This window comes from Tinamus guttatus, unplaced genomic scaffold (genome assembly GCF_059628265.1).
Source record: "Tinamus guttatus ecotype Peru unplaced genomic scaffold, ASM5962826v1 Tinamus_guttatus_pri_ptg000246l, whole genome shotgun sequence".
Classification (NCBI taxonomy): Eukaryota; Metazoa; Chordata; class Aves; order Tinamiformes; family Tinamidae; genus Tinamus; species Tinamus guttatus.
Genome location: NW_028288780.1, coordinates 2,784,960 through 2,805,660, shown reverse-complemented (window position 1 = coordinate 2,805,660; position 20,701 = coordinate 2,784,960). Strand labels below are relative to the sequence as shown.

At 39.3% G+C, this 20,701-nt stretch overlaps 1 protein-coding gene across 2 annotated transcripts in view; it reads left to right on the top strand.

Moving 5' to 3' along the window:
• Positions 1–19,406, top strand: part of WAPL (WAPL cohesin release factor) — a 60,038-nt gene extending 40,632 nt beyond the window's left edge. For both annotated transcript variants that reach the window (XM_088526355.1, XM_010212297.2), the window contains 12 exons: positions 998–1,109; positions 4,533–4,760; positions 8,763–8,874; positions 9,807–9,904; positions 11,397–11,473; positions 11,918–12,093; positions 12,380–12,495; positions 12,912–13,073; positions 14,317–14,524; positions 15,556–15,644; positions 16,526–16,621; positions 16,990–19,406. In XM_088526355.1, the coding sequence (XP_088382481.1) occupies positions 998–1,109; positions 4,533–4,760; positions 8,763–8,874; positions 9,807–9,904; positions 11,397–11,473; positions 11,918–12,093; positions 12,380–12,495; positions 12,912–13,073; positions 14,317–14,524; positions 15,556–15,644; positions 16,526–16,621; positions 16,990–17,055 (1,540 nt within the window). In that variant the 3' untranslated portion in view covers positions 17,056–19,406. The remainder of the gene's footprint in view (positions 1–997; positions 1,110–4,532; positions 4,761–8,762; positions 8,875–9,806; positions 9,905–11,396; positions 11,474–11,917; positions 12,094–12,379; positions 12,496–12,911; positions 13,074–14,316; positions 14,525–15,555; positions 15,645–16,525; positions 16,622–16,989) is intronic.
• Positions 19,407–20,701: the final 1,295 nt, after the last annotated feature.

The following is a 20,701-nucleotide window of genomic DNA, read 5'->3' as shown; positions in this document are numbered from 1 at the left end:
GTTTTCCTTGCTCACCTCACTTCCTTGTACGGCAAGTGTCTTAGGATCTTAAACTGACTTTTTTACTTTCTAAATAGAAGATGTGGAATGTAACTTAAACACCATAATTTTTTTTTCTTTCAGTTAACAAATAAAAAGTTTTTTTTTTTCCAAAGGAAAGCAATGTGTAAGGATAGCAGTAGATGTAAAAGAATCAGAAACTGGTAGGTAAGCTTGAACTGGTGCTGTTGTGATTGGAGACAGACCCCTTGCTCTTAAGACACCATCTCATACAACCTTTTATAGTAAGATCCCTCTGTCATAGAAGACTTCATGGATTATCACTTTTGCATTACTGCACATTTAAAAGCAATATTTTTAAATGACTAAATGTTGGAGCTCAACTAGCAATGACAGGCAATTTGCTAATAAATCTAGGAAAAGAACTTTAATTTTTATAATCAAAATCTTAAGTTTGATGGGGCTAGTGTAGTAAATTTCAGATTTTTCCTGAAATTTGTAATGTTTTCCTCAACCATAAATGCACTAATAAATAGTGAAATATTCTTTTTTTGTGAAAGTTTTGTTGGGCATGAGCAGATCTGCTCAGTCAAATGACCGTTAGGTAGTGATAGGAGCTCATGCTCATAATCCTGGCTTGTTCCATAATAAATTCTCTCATGTCTCTAAACCTGCTTCATACTTAACCCATGAATCTTTGACTTTGGATTTAGCTATTCCATATTATTCCTGGTTTTATTTGAAAATATAAGCTCAGTATGTCCTTCCAGGCCTTGTTTCTAGCCAATGCCAAAATAAGTAAGCAGATGCAGATAGTTTTGAATAAATTGCTCAGTTTACCACTTAGGAAGTTGGTTTATATCAAATTTAAAAGCAACATGTAGGCAAAGCTTGTAGGGGCCTGAGGAATGTGGTCAGTCATTTTTGGCTTGTTTATGTGCCATTTTTGTAGACATCGTAGTTTTAATTGTTCTAATTCAGCATTATCTCTCTCTAGTGTAATCAGCTTGGCGACCAAGTGCGCCATGCCCAGCTTCCGAATGCATCTGAGAGCGCATGGGATGGTAGCCATGGTCTTCAAAACACTGGATGACTCCCAGCACCACCAGGTATTGATACATGGTGTAAACTTGTACTGTTTGGCTCTTCCACCTCCTTAGTCTTTAATTGCTTTATCATTCCATTTTGCTTCAGTAAGAATTCTCTAATAAAGATTGCTTTAAGTGCTTTTCTCTTGCTTGCATGTAAATGATTTCCTTTTCCCTAGCAGTGTGGGTTTATTTTGCATGTGTTGCGCTCGTCTCCTTGAGCAGTGCTGTAATGCAGTTTTAAATGTCTAGTGTATATGTAATGAAAAATATAGGTAAATTTTTCTGTTCTTAAATGACCCTGCGTCCTGAGAGTTAAAAACTGAAACAGTGTAGGTTTTTCTTTTCACCTCAGCTTTACAAGCTCAGTTCATGTACCAAGCTTAGTTAATATTAAACACTTCTTTCACATGTGAAAGTCGCTATTTTTTATTCTGGTGCCTGAAAACCCTGCCTCTGTGGGGTGTCCCTTAAGAAAGGGTTGCTGCAGAACCTGAACACAGAAAATGCTACTTGGGGTGAGTAGCAACCATATATATCCCATTAGGCTTCTTTATTTTGTGTAGTGGCTCTAACAGAGCTGCAGGTACTGCGGAAGAAAATCTTGAACCCACAGAAATCTTACTGTGGGTAGTAAAGAGCTAGAGAGCTTTAAGTAACTAATTTTAGATCAATAGGTTATTTTCTGTCTCCTTGGTAAGTTAGCAGTGGCCAGCTCCAGTACATGGGAGCCAGGTTCAATGTTGTCTTTATCTTGTGAGCTGTCAAAATGGGGCTGAATGATACTGGAAATAAACAACATGCAGTTGTGCTATTTAGAGCAGTTACCACCACTGAGTTGCAAGAGAGCTGCAGAAAACAGCTTCAGCTCCTTGGAAAAAATATACAAGCCTGCTCAGGATATTTTAGGCTGTCTTTTAACATTTACCATTATTCCTTCATTTTCAAAAGCACTACCATACAGCTCAAAGGAAATTACATGCTATTATTAGTCTGCAGTAACAAAAAGCATTGATTATACTCACTATTTTCATTGTATTTGATGAAGTGCTCCCTTTTATCAGGGAAAAAAACTTGAAAGTTCATGTTCTAATATATTTACAGTACATTCTTGATGTGGATTGTACAATATTATATAATCATTGATCTATAAAATTACTATTAATAAATACCAAACTATATATTCCAGTTCCACAAGATTATATGCTTTGACAACAGTGACCTCTGTCTTTTATATAATCTTTCTGTCTTTATATAGTACCCTCTCCTTTACAAATTGTTTTAGTGGAATATTAACTTGTTTAAAATCAATAAATCTCAGTGGAAGGTAACTCAAAAGTAATTTCAGTGGGTTCAACTTGCATGGCTTTGAATCCATTTGAGATAAATAACAAAACTTTGGCTTCACTGAGGAAAAAAAGAAATATTATACAAGTGTTTGTTATTTTTTTCTGTAAGATAGTTTGGAAATGAGTGAATGGGCACAATGACAATGCTAATGGAAACAAATGTGAACATACACTGTTCGGTGGATGGATACAGTGGAAAGGGATGAAAAAGTAGGGTGCTTTCCTATTTTCATAAGGTTATAAAACTGCAGTTAGAAAGCTATTCTTCTTACCAGCAAAGAAAATAAAATTACCATTTATCGTTCTGAATTACATCCCCCAAATATATTTTAATCTTTCTTATATGAAAAATACTTATTCCACCTAATTTTCTACCAGATTTGTCTTTAAAATGCAATTTCAGTTTGTGACTTGGTCTCCTCAGCTGTAGTGTCAGTGCTTTGGAGCATTAGATTATTTATTTGGAAAAAAATATGTTTTTTCATTATAATTGTCAGTAATTAAGCACAGAAATGTTGTTTTGTAGTGTCTTCAGCTTGTGAATAATTAAAAAAATGGGATAATTTAAATGCAATGCCGAACCCTACAAAATAACCATCTGTTCCCACAAGTTGGGGTATAAATAGAAGTAGCAAGGGAAGGCAGGGAGCAGAGTGGGTGTAATTGCCCTGCACTTGCTGCAGTGTGTGTTTAGTGGGGATGCTTTTCTGAGCTCTGAGGAAGGATGAATTGCAGCTCCATAGTTAAGGGCGCCTTGATTTCTGTCTAGAGAAAATTATGTTTTACTTTTTTCTCTCTCTTCCCTCCCCTCTACAACACACTGACAGAGCTGGGAAGGTGATACTCATGGCTAAGGTCCAGTTCTTGGATCACCTGTAGCTTGAGGTTGGATTCATGAAAGCAGATGTAGACTAGACAACTCTTACTTCCTTCAGCATTGCAAATAGATCTCTTAGTCATTAGTCAGAACCAGTCTTTATTTACCTCTGCCCACAAGGATTTCCTTGACTCATAGAGGAAGGAGTTTAACATACTTTTGGTGTGTCAGCTGCCTGTTCCTGCTTTGGGAATGCTGATAGTGCCTAGTGTGGCCAGGTGTGTTTATCACCTGCTTGTAAAATAACCAGAGGCAGCTACTGATTGCCTTGGTGGTTGACTGAGCCAAAGACACATTGGTAATCTGTGATGAGACAGAAAATCCACTCTTTCCTGTTGAGCTGGGAGTCCTCACCTCCTGGAATTAGCTCTTCTACAGGTGGAATTTACTGCGTGCGTGTACAAGAACTCACACACGCAGGAATAAACGCAGGCAGCCTGGGGACTCTTCTGTGGGAGCCCCCAGTCATTTCCAGGGAGGAGCAGGGGGGCTGTTTTTCCTTATGTCTTCCATGCCTGCTAATGGGAAGGGCCTTAGCCAGTACCTGCTCCCTGCACCACACCTGTGCTCCATAAGATGTTCCAAGTTCAGTATTTGCTCATTAAGGACTAATTTGGGAGGGAGGTGGTTTGTTTTTTCTCTAGTTCCTTCCAAAAAGCAGAACTCCTCCAGCAATTAACTGTGTTTATGCTGGGAATGTCAGGTTATTGCCTGACAGACCGGCTCAGCAGCACTGATTCTTTCCCTTCACATGCAAACACTACCCCTGCGATCTCTGCGCCTCTCCTGGTGCTTTCTGTCACCAGCTTATTCCTCCCAAACAGTTTTCATGGTTCTAGCCTCCTAGCCCAGCCAGTTTCACTTTGTTCTCCTGCCATCTCTCTTCCTTAATTCCTTAACTGCTGGAGTTGCCACTTAGTCTGTCTGCAATGCTGAGTCACTTGTAAAAGTAGAAGACCTTGCTTTTCTACCAGGGCTTTGTAGATGTGGTACATGATTCATGTCTTATTTGTATTGTCTGGGAAAACAGCCTAACTAACTTGCTAGATGGAATCTATTTATGTATGGTAATAACTAATCATGGAAGTGCCAGTGTAGATCAGGCTTTGCAGGTTTTTTCTTCCATAAATATTCATCTTGTTCGTCAAAAGCTGTGAAATTTTTGCCAAACATGTTTGCAAATAGTTAATTTTTTTCCCTTTTCTCTGTCCACCCAAGAACTTGTCCCTTTGTACAGCAGCTCTGATGTACATCCTGAGTAGAGATCGTTTGAACATGGATTTAGACAGAGCTAGTCTAGATCTGATGATTCGGCTTTTGGAATTGGAGCAAGATGCTTCTTCTGCCAAGCTGCTGAATGAAAAAGACATGAATAAAATAAAAGAAAAAATTCGGAGACTCTGTGAAACCGTTCACAACAAGCATCTCGATCTCGAGAACATCACGGTGGGTATCATGCTGTGTCTGGAAACGTGTGTCTTGTTGCGTGGTAGAGCGCTTAATAAATCAGAATCTGTAAGATCAACTTTAAATTTCTATCTTAGCAGCTCAGAAGTCATCACACTGACTGCTTTCTATGTAGATATGGTTGCACGGCAAGTATCTTTGCTTTTAAAGTTGAAAAGTTATTTTCTAAAAGGCTATGGGTAGGATAAAGTTATAATGTTCTTCAGCTGCCTGGTTCACTGTTTTACTGCTCCAGGTAAGTAGTTAGGTAAAGATAGTACTTAAAAAATGGTTCTCTAAGGTACCATCTTTATGATGGTAGCTGCACCACACTGTTAGTTTAACAGGAAATACTCCTATTCCCATTTAATTGACCCATCCTGTTTTTGAACATATGTAGACTAAAATAGACTAAAATTCACACAGAGGAAAAAATCTAATAATTTACTATACACGTGGTAGTTCAAAGTGTTTTTTCTTCCCCATCGTGCTCCTCTCCCTCCTGGGGACTATTTTTAGAAGTCTAGCTAAGGAATTGGTTGTTGAGTTAGTATGGAAAGCCAGGCATAGCAGTACAGGGAGGTAAATTTTGGGGGAAGAAAGATGACCTTGATGTCATAAATGTTAATTGTTGGTAATCAGTTTATGACGATACAAGGAAATTGTGTTGGCATTTCAGTTTTAGGCCTGTTTCCTAAAACAGCTAGGTGTCTAATTTTCTAGTTGTTGAAATCTGCAGGCGAATGAATAGGGAGTAGATGTCCCTGCCCTCCACTTGCTCTGTTAACGCATCTGATAGAGTCTCAGGGTGTGAGCAGGGGATGGAGTGTGTTCCCTAGGTGAGTAGCTGGGGTTTCATGTAGCCAGGGCCTGTGCTGCAGTGCTGCTCCAGGACCGAGGAAGGCTCACGTAGCACCCAGCCTGTCCGTGCCAGGATGGCCTTTGCATGCTGAAATGCCAGGCAGCTCCCTCTGGGAAGCACGGAACGGCGGGAGCAGCTCCTTCGTTGCCTGCCCACCATCCTGTCCCACCGAGCCCTGTCTCATGCCCAGGCTGGAGCTGGTTTTGTGCCCGTGGGCTCTGCTGTCCTTGGGGTTGTACAAGGCTTAGCTTTCTTCTCGTGCTTTCTTAGGCAGGATTTCTGAAAGAGAGAGGAGCTCTTAAATGGTGCTCTCTGGGGGGAAGCTGTCCCGAAGTAATGGGGCAGTACTATCTACAGGTTGTCAGGTTTAGATTTTTGTTCTGAGGCACCTCTAATTCTTAAATCAAAAATTTATTGTGAATGTGTTCAGTACTGTAGTACCTCGCAGATGGCGACTGTTTTTCTCTCAATACCTAGAAGCAGAGACGATAGAGCCTGCAAAGGATGTATGCAAGCTCGCTGAGAGGATTAGCTTCTCTTCCAGTAATGGGCTTAGGGAGCCGGAGGTAACGGTGCTGTTAGGCAGGTCTGTCGCAAGCTCTACCAAGCAGGGACCCTGCGGCACCGTGTGCAGGCGGGAAAGGCCGATCTTCTGGGGTAGAAAAACAGGAACAAAAATGTTTCTTGTGTTTCTCAGACTTGGATGTTTCCCCTGAGGAACAGTGAACGTAACAGATATTTTAATGATTCCAGCTTGTGCTTAACAGTTGCGCCTTAGTTTCTGACTCTACGCTGATCAAATGGTGATGGCCAGTTTAAAATAGGAGCAATACTGATCATGTTATTTATGTGATTCGAGCTGGAAATTAGTTCAGGTTCATTTTGCAATACTTGCAAAGGTACTTGAAAGGTTCTGTTTTCCAGACTGCTATAAATATTGAAATTTTACACCCAGAAATTAAAATTATTCTATTTTCATTGTATTTGTTGGAGTTTTCTTGCTGATTTAGGATGCTTAAACCTAAATAATTTAGCAAATGGTACATGTCTGTCAGGCAGCATAGGTATCTCCCACCTGTTGCATCTTCAAATCTTATTGTCAGTTGGCAAAGAAATTATACTGTTTTTTGCTCCTACATAATGCAAAAAATGCCAGGGAGTTCTATTTTGAGCTTCTGGCATGGTGTTAGTTCTTACCTTAGTCACTATAAATTTGTGAAGAGAGTGGATTACTTTCTTCAAAAGTCAGATATGATCTTTAGTTCATTTTTAAAAAATGCATTATTAAAAATGTTTTTGTACATGGCTGATGGTGTAAACACCCTATAATATTATGGGTTTTTTGGAAGTCCTTGCCCTATTTAGGAAAAATAAGCAGTACGTGTTAAATATTAAAGGAAGCTTTGAGCTTTCAAGGGACAGCAACAAGATACTCAGGAAGTCAGGAAAGTCTTTTGTAGCCCGAAAGATCTCTAAAGGAGAGTTTCTTTTAAGCATCTGTCAACCTGGATTAGGTTGTGCCTGGTTTCAGAAAACCGTTTGACAGCATTTCCAAGCTCATTCTGAAGGAATGAATGGAAGGACGGGAGGCTGCAGAGAGCTGGGAAGCTGCCATGTGAAGGTGTCCTCCTCCTCCTGCAGAGCCCTTCGTTGGTTGTTTGGCTTCCGTTCTCCATCACTGAAAAGATCCTTTGCTGTTCCCGCGTTAATGCTTTTCTTTTCCCCTGATTTTTGCGTGTAGTGCGTGGTGGTGAGTGGAGCGCGCTGGAGCAGAGCGTACCGGGCTCCCCCGGACAGGGCTGAGCGGTGGCTGGCGCTGCGCAGGCGTGATGGCTGCTTCTGTTCTCGCCGCCTCTGCCGCAGGCAGAAACGACCCTTCGGAGGGTTTGTGCTGCCTTGTTCCTGCCCCTGCCACAGCCCTGTGGTGACCCGGGAGGACGGCGGTGGGAAAAAGCTCTTGCTTGTTGGGGCAGCCTGTGGCAGAGGTGTGGCCGAGAAGAGGAGCCAACACTTCATCTGTGCTAACCTTCAGATCTCCTTCTCTCCTTGGAAACTTGTTTCATTTTTATAACAATAGGAGAGAGCTGAAGCTGTTGGGGGTCACAGTTTATGACTTGGTTTTTGCACACCATGGGCAGTTGATTCAAGCCTGGTGACTGCTGTTTCCCAGGAGGTTCTGAGGCCTGAACTGCTCTTCTGGAAACACTGCACAGCTCAGAATCAGCACAGCCATCCTTGAAGCTGTGCAAATCAGAGGTGCCAGGGAAGGAAGATAATGCAAGAAGTGGCTGTACTGAGGTGGCTTTAGTGCAGTCTTAGGTACTTTCTCTTTTTCTTGTCCTCCATTTCATTGTTCTATTTGTGTAGCACCTGTGAAATTACAAGGCTGCCGGTAGCCCAGGTTTAACATGTGTTTCCAGGTGCTACAGAGGTCTTATTAGTCAGTTCTGTGAAGGGGTAAATTACTGTAAATAATTTAGTTGAGGGGGGGGTGAGGGAACTTTTTTGCAATGCCATATTGTCTTGACATTTCAGAAGTGGTCCTGATTTTCGTTAAAAACATGGCCATGGATTATGTGAGCTTGCAAATTCAAGTTGAATTTGCATAGAGAAAACTTATTAAGTCAGTGTTGCCAAGTTTTGGTATGCTGTTCTTTAAGTAAATTCAATAAGTATTTTCCTTCAATTTAACTGTTGTCTTTTACCAGTTTAAAAGAAAAACACAACCACCCAAACATACACTAGCATCAAGTGTGTTCTGTGCAAGCTGCAAAGCCGGTGTGTCTGGCAGGCAGAGGAGCAGTGTTTGGTCACTGCGGCCTTTCTCATTTCTTTCACTGCCTGAGTTTTGCCACTTCCTTCCTCTGCTTGTCTCCGTTGATAACAGAGAAACAGATGAGAGGAGGCAGTTTAGCTTTTCTGAAACATGAATAAACTCATGGAAAAAGTCGAAAATGCCAAGTATCTTTCTCATGTCACTTTCTGAACCAATGCCCGTTTTTCTGTCCGTACGGGCTCCCTCTGGTGGTCCTTGTGCTCCGCACGCGCTGGCGGTGGTGGGGGTTGGCTCTGTGCGATCTCGCACACGGGCTGCAGCCGCCTGCGATGGCTCCGCTAGTTGCAGAATCTCCTTCTTTCAGACAGGGCATCTGGCGATGGAGACGTTGCTGTCGCTCACCTCCAAGCGAGCTGGGGACTGGTTTAAAGAAGAACTGCGGCTTCTGGGTGGTCTTGATCATATTGTAGATAAAGGTATGTAAGAAATGGCACTTTGGCAGCCTGCATCTGACATGTGAGTCAAAGTCACTTGCTTTTAATGTCCATTTTCTCTATTCTTAAAAAAGGAAAAAATATGTATTTTCGAACTATTTATATCTCTATGCTGGGAAATATTTGGAAGTTTAATTTTAAGCATGTGGAATTTAAAAAAATCTTTACACTTAAAATGCATGTGTATAGTCAAGTTGCATGCTTTGTATGAAATGTGAAATTAAAAGCAGCTTACATTTAGACAGTCTACAGACTATCATGTTACATATAACATATCATGTATATGCAACACGCTCCCCAGGAGTGGTGCCCATAAATCTGCTCTGCAGTCTTCTAGAGTTGTTTTTAGGCCAGGGCATGCTTCTTTACTGGATAACCCAGATCAAGTCAGCTTTTCAGCTGATATTATGTGATAATATTATTATTGATATTATAATCACTGGGTGTGCCTTGTTCAGTGTTTTATTTTTGGATCAGAGACGAAAAGGTCCCTTTCTGAGATGAATGTCTGACTTGAGTAAGTTGAGTGGGCAGAGGAAGATTTGAACAGCTGAAGCTGTTTGACTTCCATATGGCCTCCTGCTTACAAGGTGTGGGGAGGGCACACACCATCCTTGTCTGTCCCTTTCTAAAAGAGTCTCTCTGTGAAATATGCTGACGTGTGCACACACAATTAAGTGATGTGGTCATGGGCTGTAGAATGTCATGGCAAAATAAGATCGATGGACAGGTAATTCGTTCACAGTATTGTAAAACCAATTTTTCTAATTATCAGAATGCTGCTTGTGATGTTTTCATGAATGTTTTGTGGTATTGCAGTTGTGTGAAGTGTGAAGTAAATTTGTTAGCTAGTTTGTATATTTACTTTTTGAAGACTTGTTATTGACAGAAATCAACTTCTCTTTACTGTATAGTTAAAGAATGTGTGGATCACCTAAGCAGTGATGAAAACGAAGAGAAATTGGTGGCTTCATTGTGGGGTGCAGAAAGATGTTTACGGGTCTTAGAAAGCGTGAGTATGAGCAGATAAACTGCATTTCTGAAAAAGTGTTTTTCAGTCAGGCTTCTTCAATGTTATCTTTTTAAATATACAATATAGTTGTGTAACAATGTAGTAGGTGCTAGATTTCTGATGTTTATCAGTGTCCTAGGGAGTTTTGGTTGAGAATTTCTTCTTCTGTTCTGCATATATGTACAGTATTGCAAGTTAATTACTGTTAAGAGTAGGTGAATGATATTTTTTCATAAGTTCCCACTAAAAGTTATTTTTGGATGTTGCTTTATAAGGATGAGTTTGAATTTCCAGTGTATGTTCAGTAATAACACGTAAGAGTGTGTTTGTTTAGAAGCAATAAACTTGTGAACCTATTAATTAATGTTTTCACACCCCAGCTCTGCTAGGCACCAAGGGAGCAAATTCTCCCAAAAGTCAGACCTGTTCAGTGGTCTTGGAGTGCGTATACTGAGATGGAACATGTTTTCTGAGGAGAACTTGGAACAGGATTAAAATATAAGACCATTTCATGGAGCTTAGCTGAAAGCAGTTGTGAGCACGTTTGTCTATAATGCCCGAGTTTCATATTTTTATCAATATTACTCTTTTTTGTGTTGTGACACTGAACAATCAGGAAGCGTTGCCCTGCTCTAGCTGCAGTACCCTGCACATCGGGGAGCAGCGCTTAGGTCAGTGAGTCTTCACGAGTGATGATGGTAGCAAAGCCTGAGCCAGAAGGCAATAGCTGCAGCTCCAGCTTGAGTTCTTAGTGAAATGAGGGTACCTAAGGCTTTACTCCTCCAAAGCTAGAGGAAGAACTTTCAGAGGCCCTTTCTGCGTCTGTATGTGAAGATGACTGTTCCTTGTAGAGAATGCAGCTGCTATACAGCAGTTTGAACTGGGTGTTATTTAGGGACAGAAAATACTAATTCATACTTGAGAATAGATAATAATGTAGTAAGAGCTGTAGAAACTTGGGAATGAAAATAAAAAATCAACAAACCAAATTATGCAAAAATTTAGGAAAATATTGTTTTATTTCTGTAAACTTATTCTGAATTTCCTCCAAAGGAAAAACTTGGGGTTTTTTATGGATGAATGTATAATGTGCTCTTAGAAATGCAGGTGATACTGAGTCTTAAAGTAAAATGGAAGAAAACTATATAATATAATGATATTTTGTATATATTTATGTGCGTATGCTTATATGCTGATCTAGGACTCTGTAGTACCAGGCTGTAGATTCAGGGTTCTGCTGTAAGAGAATTCTGCTGCAGAATTTCTGTTTTTACTATATCAAGGGATAGGAGTTTATCTTCAGTGTCACAATACTGTGAGGTTCGTTACAAAGGGCAAACTTCAAGGAAATGTTAGTACAGTGATAAGAGAGAGCTTGCACTAGATAATAACCAAGAAGTGTGGAAGTGAATACAGAGAGTTATGGCAAAAATACTCTCTTCCAGGTGAAGAAAGTTCTCTTTTTAATACTACTTTTTCTTCCTCTTTCTAGGTAACTGTGCATAATCCAGAAAATCAAAGCTATCTGATAGCATACAAAGACTCGCAACTCATAGTCTCCTCAGCTAAGTAAGTTATAACAGAAGGACTTTTTTTGCATAACACTGTCTCTGATATGCCAAAAATAAACCAGAAAATGCTATTATATCAGCAGTTTTTAGGGGAGAAGTGTAATTATGACTGTTGCTTTTCATGAAGAAATAAGAAAGTTATTTTAGGTGAATTATCAGTAATTGCCTGAGCGCTAATAACATGTAGTGCTGCTGTTGGCACTGAAAATTGTAGAATGCAGATTCAGCTCCTTCAGTACTTGAGGTAAGATGAACACAGAAGAGGGCTGTTGGGAAGCTACTTACATTTATGAATTTTCAGTTCTAAAAATTATTTTTAAGGACCATTCTGTGTAAAAAGCTGTATGAAGTTCTTTAGACAGTTCTTATGGTGAGATATGAGTAAGAGTAGCATACTCTGTATGTTGTCCAGGTAATTCTGTTGTGCATTTTCTGTGTTCAGAGCCCTGCAGCATTGTGAGGAGTTAATTCAGCGCTATAACCGTGCTGAGGACAGCATCTGTTTGCCCGACAATAAACCCCTGCCTCACCAGAATGTAACCAACCACGTGGGCAAAGCAGTGGAGGACTGCATGAGGGCCATCATTGGGGTCTTGCTCAACTTAACAAACGATAATGGTAAGACCAAACATACTAATCTGTACTGTGCTGCAGTAGCAAATAAGATAAATCCTTTTCCTACCTGTTTTTGCCCGTTCAGTGCGATAAAGCAGTTGTATGATAGATGCTTGCATTGCACTAATGAGTATTTGTTTTTGGGAATGGGTAACTGCAAGTATTAAGTGTTAATATGCTTTGGCTAGAGGATCCAGATTGTCTTTGAAGGCCAAAATGTTTCATCAGTGTGTTGACAATTATAAAAATGAATGCTTCTAAAACTGCTTCTCTTGAACTATGTTTGTAGAATGGGGTAGTACAAAAACAGGCGAACAAGAAGGTCTGATTGGCACCGCTATGAATTGTGTGCTTCAGGTTCCCAAGTTCCTACCTCAAGAACAGAGATTTGATATTCGGGTGCTGGTAAGATACCATCTTGGTTACATTAGCAGAGCAGATTTTAGGAACAGAGTGGATGTTATTGTTTGGGATGGGCCTTGTCAAATGCATCTGCTTTCTCAGCACAGGTAAGGTGGATCTCTGTGCTGCAGAGGTAGATATTTGAAAGAGCATTTAAATATAAAAGCCCTATGCTTAGCCTGTAAATAAGAGCTCCTCTTTAAAATCACTGACAATGCCTTTTGTGTTGAGAATCAGAAAAATCTTGAAAATGTATTTCCTTAAATCCTGGGCGCTCTGTTTATCAGACTTGGATAAAGGTGTGTTAGTGAGTGTTATGTACAAAAGGTGAGATCTATAGCAGATACTTATCTATACAGATGTTTTCACTAAATGGTTCTTTTTAATGTGTGTAATCTGCTCTCACTCAATGCTTGCAGGGATTGGGTCTCCTGATCAATCTAGTAGAATATAGTGCTCGAAACAGGCACTGTCTTGTCAATATGGAAACATCATGTTCTTTCGACTCATTCTGTACGGGGGAAGGAGACGAGAGCCTAAAGATAACTGGACAGATTGATGCTGTTCAGGCTCTAGTGCAGGTAAGAACTGAATCAGAAACGCACTTTTCCTTTTCCCGTAGTAGTTACCGTTTTTCATTACCAGACTTGGAAGGAGAAAGGGAGAACTCAGCAGTGAGGACTTCTGGTCAAGATTTTTTTTTTTTGATTGAGGATTTTGAAACTGTGATACAGCACCCTTAGGGGAAAGGGGCTGCCTCCTGACTTGGGCTTTTACAGAGGCAGCTCTCCTGGTACAAACAGTGCTATCATTGTAACAGGCATCCAAAGGCTGCTTTCATCCTCTATAAACTTTCTTGTTCCTATATGGTTTATTTCTAGTTTTGCTCAAAACAGCTGTAAAAACTGCAAACTACGCTTGTCTTACCTACTTGGCTTCCATAATTTTTAAGTACTGTGTATATGGGAGTTTGAGATCTGTTTTTAAAAACGGAGACAGTGTGCTTTATAAGAGGAATAAAGTATGGATGTTGTGAATACAGATGTGAAACAGAATTCTTAAATACTATATTGGTTAACTTGCTAGTAAATAAATACACCTACAATTTGGCTAATGAGCTCCAAATCAAGCTAAAAGAAAGTAATTGGAATGATTTAATGTTGCCTGCTTTTCTATTTTAATGGGGAATTATGAACACATTCAGCAGTACCTCCATTTAATTATTTAGAATAAATGTCCAATCACAGAAAAAATCAGCAAACCGAGTATCAGTAATGGTACACAGCTCTGCAAAGTTGTATTTAAACTCTGGTGTCTGTATCGTTCTGGAATTAATTCACAAGATATGAGTGCACAATAGGAGATGGCTGCTGAGGTCACATCCTTGATGAGTAATATTGAATTACGCTTCTTAGTTTTTGCTTTTTACATATCACAGGGAAATACTGAAAGCAAATGGAGGGATAATAACTAGCATGAAGAGAAAAAGGAGATGAGTAAAAACCAATTTCACCAAAAAAAATGGCTATTTTTCATACTTTCAGCTGGGTACATGAGAAAAATCATTTTGCATTTCTGGGGCTTGAGAGGAGTGTGCCAGGTGTTTGAACACAGGGGAGGGAGGGAGGCCTTGTCTATGGAGCACAGCCAGCATCAGTGCTCTGGTCAACTGTTATTTGTTCCTTAAAGTGGAAAATGTTACTGTGAAGAAAAGTATTGAGGACTCGAACTCCATTAAGGGGCCAATTGTGACGGGGAACTAAACTTTCAAATATAATTCAGTGTGATTTGGATTTGGTTCATGATACAAATTTTCTCAATTAGCTTTTCCTTGAGCGTGAGCGAGCAGCACAGCTGGCAGAGAGCCAGACGGATGAACTGATTAAAGAAGCTCCTGCTGCACAGCATGACAAAAGTGGGGAATGGCAAGAGACAAGTGGGGAGATACAGTGGGTCTCCACAGAGAAGTCAGATAGTACTGAAGAGAAAGATAAGAAGGAAGATGATGATGAAGAACTTGATCTTAATAAAGGTATGTTGTCTGGATTGGTGAGCTGTGGAAAAAATCAAGGAACTCTGCATAAATTCCCACCTTATTCTCTACTTCCCATCTATATGCCATCTCTTAGGCTGAAATTTTCTCAGCAGTCTCCCAGGTGGAACTGTTACAGATCATAAAAAGAAGCAGTAAAGAGCTGAAGTGTAAGAAGTAAAAAAAAGTTCCTTCTTTTTTATTATTTTTATTATTTAAATAATACTGTGTCACAGTTCCTTCTAAAAATTGTTTTTTGGGGGGTCATTCTGTGAAGGAAATATTCTGAAATAGATGGCTGTTAGGCCCTCTGCATGTTCCTATGAATCCTTCCTTGAAGGTTACCTTCCTGCAATTTTATTTTTCAGTGTCCTGTGACTCGCTCTTGTTTCATGCTCCATTTAGTTCTTCTCTCCTCTCTGACATATTTACACATACTCTGCTTCTGTCTTCAGTCCCTGTCTTTTTTTGTCTCTTGGTATTTCTCACTCTGTTGGTTGTATATAAGGCACCTGTTTAATACCTTAGTGTGCTCCATCTGTGGTAGTTTATTTTGGGAAATTGAGTAATTCTGAGAAAAATGTGTTGTTTGTCTCTGAAGAGGAGAACTGGTCAGAAATGCAGGTCCCTCATTAAATTATTCTCTTAGATTTTACTCTTTTAATAGTAGATGTGCTATCTTTCTCCAACCTAGCTTTTGTTTGTTCACCTCTTTTGTGTATTTCCTTCCTCTTTGTAGCTTGTAGGTACAATAATAGTACACAATGAAGTTATAGTGAAAGAAAACAGACAGAATTTTGTGTTACAGGATGAATGTTGCTGAGTTAAGTGCAGAGTTGCTGACTCTATTTCTGAAGTCTCTGAGCAAATCCTTGTTTCAGATGACAGGATTCCGATTGTATTTAAAACGGTAGAAGATGCCAGGGTGTTTGAAACTGCTTTGAGGAGTCAGTACACTCAGGTGGAGCTTGTTTGCTTTTTTTTTTTTTTTTTTTTTTTTTTTTTTTTTTTTTTTTTTTTTTTTTTTACAGCTCTTCAGCATGCTGGGAAGCACATGGAAGACTGCATTGTGGCCTCATACACAGCGTTGCTCCTGGGCTGTCTCTGCCAAGAAAGTCCAGTAAGGAAATAAGTCTACTCTTAACTGTAGAAAAACCTTTAGTGAAATAATAATTTACTGCTTAGAATCCTAATAAATCCATTTCCATGTAATTTGCTACATGCTGCTCTGTATATATAGTTCTCTGGAAAGGTTTCAAAACAAACCTTCTGAACGTGAATACGGAAACCAAAAGAACTGTGGAACTGACCTCTTGCACCTTCTCTTTTTCTGTAGTTAGTCTTAGCTCACCAGTGAACTTACTCCTGGAAAGCCCAAAGGAAATAGGCTTGCCTGTTTGGTTATAAAAGCTTGATGTATTTTTCTGTAGTTTCAGTGAGCAAGTTCAGGTTATGCTTTTCATTGTAACCTGTTTTATTTTTTTCCATTGGAATGATGTGAAATTGCGAATATGCACATTAATTGAGGCTCACTGAATCAGATTGGAGATCATAATAGGAAGGTGAAGTTTAAATTTAAAAATGTGGAGCTTCTGCAGTTGAAAATTTCACATACTCTTCTTTCAAACATGTTCAGATGACGAGGTTCAGACCTGCCTTCAGCCATGTTTGCACTCAGCGTGGAGGCAGAAGTCTTCAGCATGCTGGTCCGTAGCTTTGAAGGGACTGCATCTGTGTCATTGTAGCCTTTGGAACAATGTTCCGTTGGATAGTTCTCAATCCTAAACAGTTACAAAGGGAGGCGCCCTCAAAGTCAGGAGGATTCCTGGGGGGTGGGTCCTGGTTACCTTGTAAGAAACTTGGTTCCTAGAGGTGGCAGCAACAGGCAGTCTCAGTGCTTGGAATGTGTTAGGTCTTCCTGTACCGTACACACAGAGCAAGATGGTTCTTGGTGTTGGAAAAGTATTTTCCAGATTAAAACAATCTTGTTTTATTTTTCAGATCAATGTGACTACTGTGAGGGAATACTTACCTGAAGGGGACTTCTCCATAATGACTGAAATGCTCAAAAAATTTCTCAGTTTTATGAATCTTACTGTAAGTAATATATATTTTAATACATATTTTAAATATTGTAGAGTGTAGATATTTTTGCAGTTGTTTTCTGGTGTTTAGTCTATTTAAAGAAAACACATTCTCCACTATTTTCCTAGAAGAGCTGATGATTATCTGCTTTTAATTACCAAGTTCTGTTACTGTGGTAGTAAATGGACAGAAGCTGCTTTAATTTTATTTGCACGTGATGGTTCAGGAAAATATTTCAGACCTAGTGCCTGAACCTGATTGTTTTTACGAAAATGTAATTCCGAATACCAAACAATCTGAAAAGAGCATAGCTCTTAAGCATTTTGAAGAGGTATTACAAATGCTTTTTTGTTACTTCTGTTTTCTGTTGCATTTTCCAGTGCGCTGTTGGAACAACAGGCCAGAAATCTATCTCTAGGGTGATTGAATACTTGGAACACTGCTAGATACTTAACTTCCGCTGCAGGCACTCTAATGCTGGAGCTACCCTTAGACAAAGGACGAAGTCATGAAAGGAGTCCCGGAAGGACGTCCCAAGAGCTTTCATCTGTGTCATTCGTGTTCGGATTTTTAAGGCTACCTGGTCTCTTAACCATGCATTCAGCATATTCTCAAAGACAGTTACTACATCAATCTGCAACTATCAAAAATGAGGGGGAAGAGGTTCTGAGGAAAATAAATAAAGAAACCATGCTGTTTATGATGCAGTGCAGTATTTAAATATTTTTGGCAGGGTTTACCCTATCTTTTTTCTTGCTTTGTTCATGACAAGTTTCAAGGGGAAAAACTTGCTGCTGTTAGTGCAACTGCTGTTTACTGTTGAGCCACTGTTTCATGCCAGCCAGGTGCAAAGGCAGCTTAGCTACTGAGGTATCAAACAAATGTTCTAATAAAGAAGTTCTGGACAGCAGCACCGCTCCTATTTGAGTTTAATTTGCTCTTGCTTTTTTATTACTAGATTATTCCAAAATCATAAAATATAAATTTTTAAATACTTTTGTGATTTTAACTACTGTCTATATTTAAGATTTGTTGGAATCCAAAGAGGCGAGGATTGGATAGTTTATTTTTTATACTGTTTTGACTGAACTTAGGTTGTTGAACTATTTCTCAGTTCTAAAACTGTCACGGCCCATATACTGTAAACTGATAGACCATAACACTTTGTAGTTTCAAGAGGCATGCAGACCCATAAACATATAAAGCCATTTGAGGGTATGTGAAAGAAAGAGTTACTGTAAAAAGTTGTGCCCTGTTTAAAAAAGGAAAAAAAAAAAAAAGAAAAAAAAATTATTCAATCCCAGGGTAGTTTACACTTCTAATAAGCAAAAATGTTGAAATGTTGTTTTAATTTGTCTCAAGGAAGCACTCAAGATGTATTTTATAATGCTCAATACAAAGAATTTGGATGTTTTAGGAGGAAGAATTTTAAAGAAGCTAAAACACCAATGGGGATTAATGTTTCCAGCTGACATAATCTTTCTATTTCATCTGTAGTATGACAGAGTATAAATGCATACAACACAAAGCCTTAAATTGCTGATATAGCTAAGATTTTGTTCAGTCCGAGGTCTAGTTCACAGCAAAACATTGTGTTTGAAGACTTAAGTGGAACAAAGAATCCCAGAAAATATCTGATTTTTTTAACACTTTTTTCTTGCACTCATTATTCAGACCAACAGAATTGGTAATTATTTTTATTAAGCTGGTCTTGAATATTTGCAGACTGTTCTGAGCTCTGCTTCATCAATATTTTTAAATACCTGTATAGGTAGTTGCATCATGTTATTCCATTGAATTTGTAAAACTTGAAGCCATAAAAATATTAGTTCTATGTATAATGAGGGGGAAATAACAGGAAATCTTAACTTGCTCTTAGATCTTGTTATCTCCATGTATAAAGTTACAAACTCGTGCTTTTGTATCAGTGCCAGCTGTAAATTTTTTACATACAGTGGCTGCCTTCTATGTCTTCCTATTTTTGATAATGCAGATTGTTGGGAATTCTGTAAGGAAGTAACTGATTAGCGGCAAAAATCCTATGTTGGTCATAACTTTTTTGCATTTTCTCTCATCACCTTCTAAAACTTAGTGTACCAGTGTAACTTCGAAAAGTTTTTCAGGTTGTGTTCCCCTTTGTTTAAAAAAAAGATTTGAGAGAGAAGAGCTGTATGTAAAAGGTCTGTATTAGAAAGAAATTATTGCATATTTTGTCCACCTAGTCTTTTGATTTTAGAGGTTTTCATTTATAGTGGGATTTCCAAATGATTATGTAGTTTTCTGTGGAGAGATGGCAAGAGAAAATAAACAGTGATGCAATGGTAGGGGAAAAGCAGGGACAACTACCTTTCTTTGTTACACTGGTTAATTGGAAATTGTTTTACCTCAGTGTTTAACAGTTTTTTTTAAATGTAACTAATTGTCAAGCACTGACAAAAGCAGATTTTTTTTGAGGGTGGGGGGAGAAATCACCCTGTGAACTGCAGTGCGTTTTTGTGTGTTAAACTCTCAAATAACTCTGCATTAAAGGGTACTTGAGGCCAACTTGCAAATTAAAGTTTTAAAGTAACTTTTTTTTCCATTGTAAATATTTGTGTAAATACTCTCAATTGGAAATTAGAACAGTAGAGTACTTTTCTGAATCCAATCCTATTTTTATTTTATACAGTATTTCTCAGCTGTGATCTTTGGAGCAAAAGCCAACGGCAGGAAAAATAGTTTGTACCAGTTTCATGAAGTATGTCTTTGGGTTTTTGTAAATAATTTTAACTCAAATAAAATTGCTACTTTCAATACATACCTTGTCTTTTAACATGTAATAAAACACTCACGTGAGTGGCTGCAGAGAGAAGGCAGTGTCAGGCAAATTGTCAAAAGGGAGGGAAAAGAAGAAGGAAAAAAAGGTAAGGAGCAGCCTGATGGCCTTGCTCTGTTTTGCACTGACACTAGCGATCAGTTCGTGGACCCCAGGCAATGGTTAACCCAACCAGGTGGGGTTTAAAATGGTCTGGAAAGACCATGCTGAATCTTCTGATGCATTTTGGAGTTTGCCACACAAGATGCTATTGATCCTTCAGTTCATGAAGGAGCATGTCAGAACTCAGAAGCATATAAAATCGCATGCTAAAGTATAGGGGAAGTGGGACAGTTCTTGCTGTGGCGACCTTTTGGAGAATGGTAATGACGTCTTTGAGTGAAAAATGTGAAAATTAAAATCAGTATTTCTGTGTTTCTCTGTTAATCTCAATGTCTTCATCTTTTAATGGTGGAATTTTTCCAACTCTTAAGTGATGCAACTGGATACAGGTACAAAATGCAGGCAGTCACAAGGTGTAGAGCAGGTGGAAAGTGATGTGTCACGTCCCTGTTACTTGATTAAGAAGCATCAGCATAATGAAACCTTTTTTCTGCGCTGAAAGGGGATGTTACATTTCAAATCTGGAGCAGTATGTTATTAGTATGTGGCCCTGTAGGAGGGAGATGCTGCTGTATGTAATCAAATGTTTTCCTAGAAATTTGTAAAAGATCCAGTGAAAGTAATACTTCTTCGTGGTTCTTTTGTCAGTAGGTGTGTAATGGAGGCATTTTATGTGGCTCCTTTGAGAGTACGTTAGTGTACTTGGATTAATAGAAGAAGGTTGAGGCTTCTACAAAAGAATTGAGAATCTCAGCCTTTGGTATGGATTATTTCACTTTCAAAGTTCAGAGCACTCTGAAATGCGTGATTTTTATGACGACAAAAGTAGTCTGGTCTGATCCACATGGTGCTGATGTATGAAAAGCTCGCTGCAAAAGCAGGAAGTGGTGTTGGATGTAATTCCCAAGGTGTCCGATGGAGCTGTTCAGGTGCTCGCGGTAGACTGACTCTCGGAAGGAAAGGAAAGCCCCGGTACCCGCGGCAGCCGCACGGCAGCAAGTCCTGCTGGGGAGACGGCTCCTGCCCAGGGCTGCCTTGGCAGGGGCAAGACAGTTGTGACCATTCTCATGCCAGCCGTAGTGTGCTAATGCATTTACAATTTTTCCTTCTAAAATACCTAACAGGAGTACATGCTCTTAGCCATGTTTCCAGAGTCAAGCACCTTGCTGAATGGA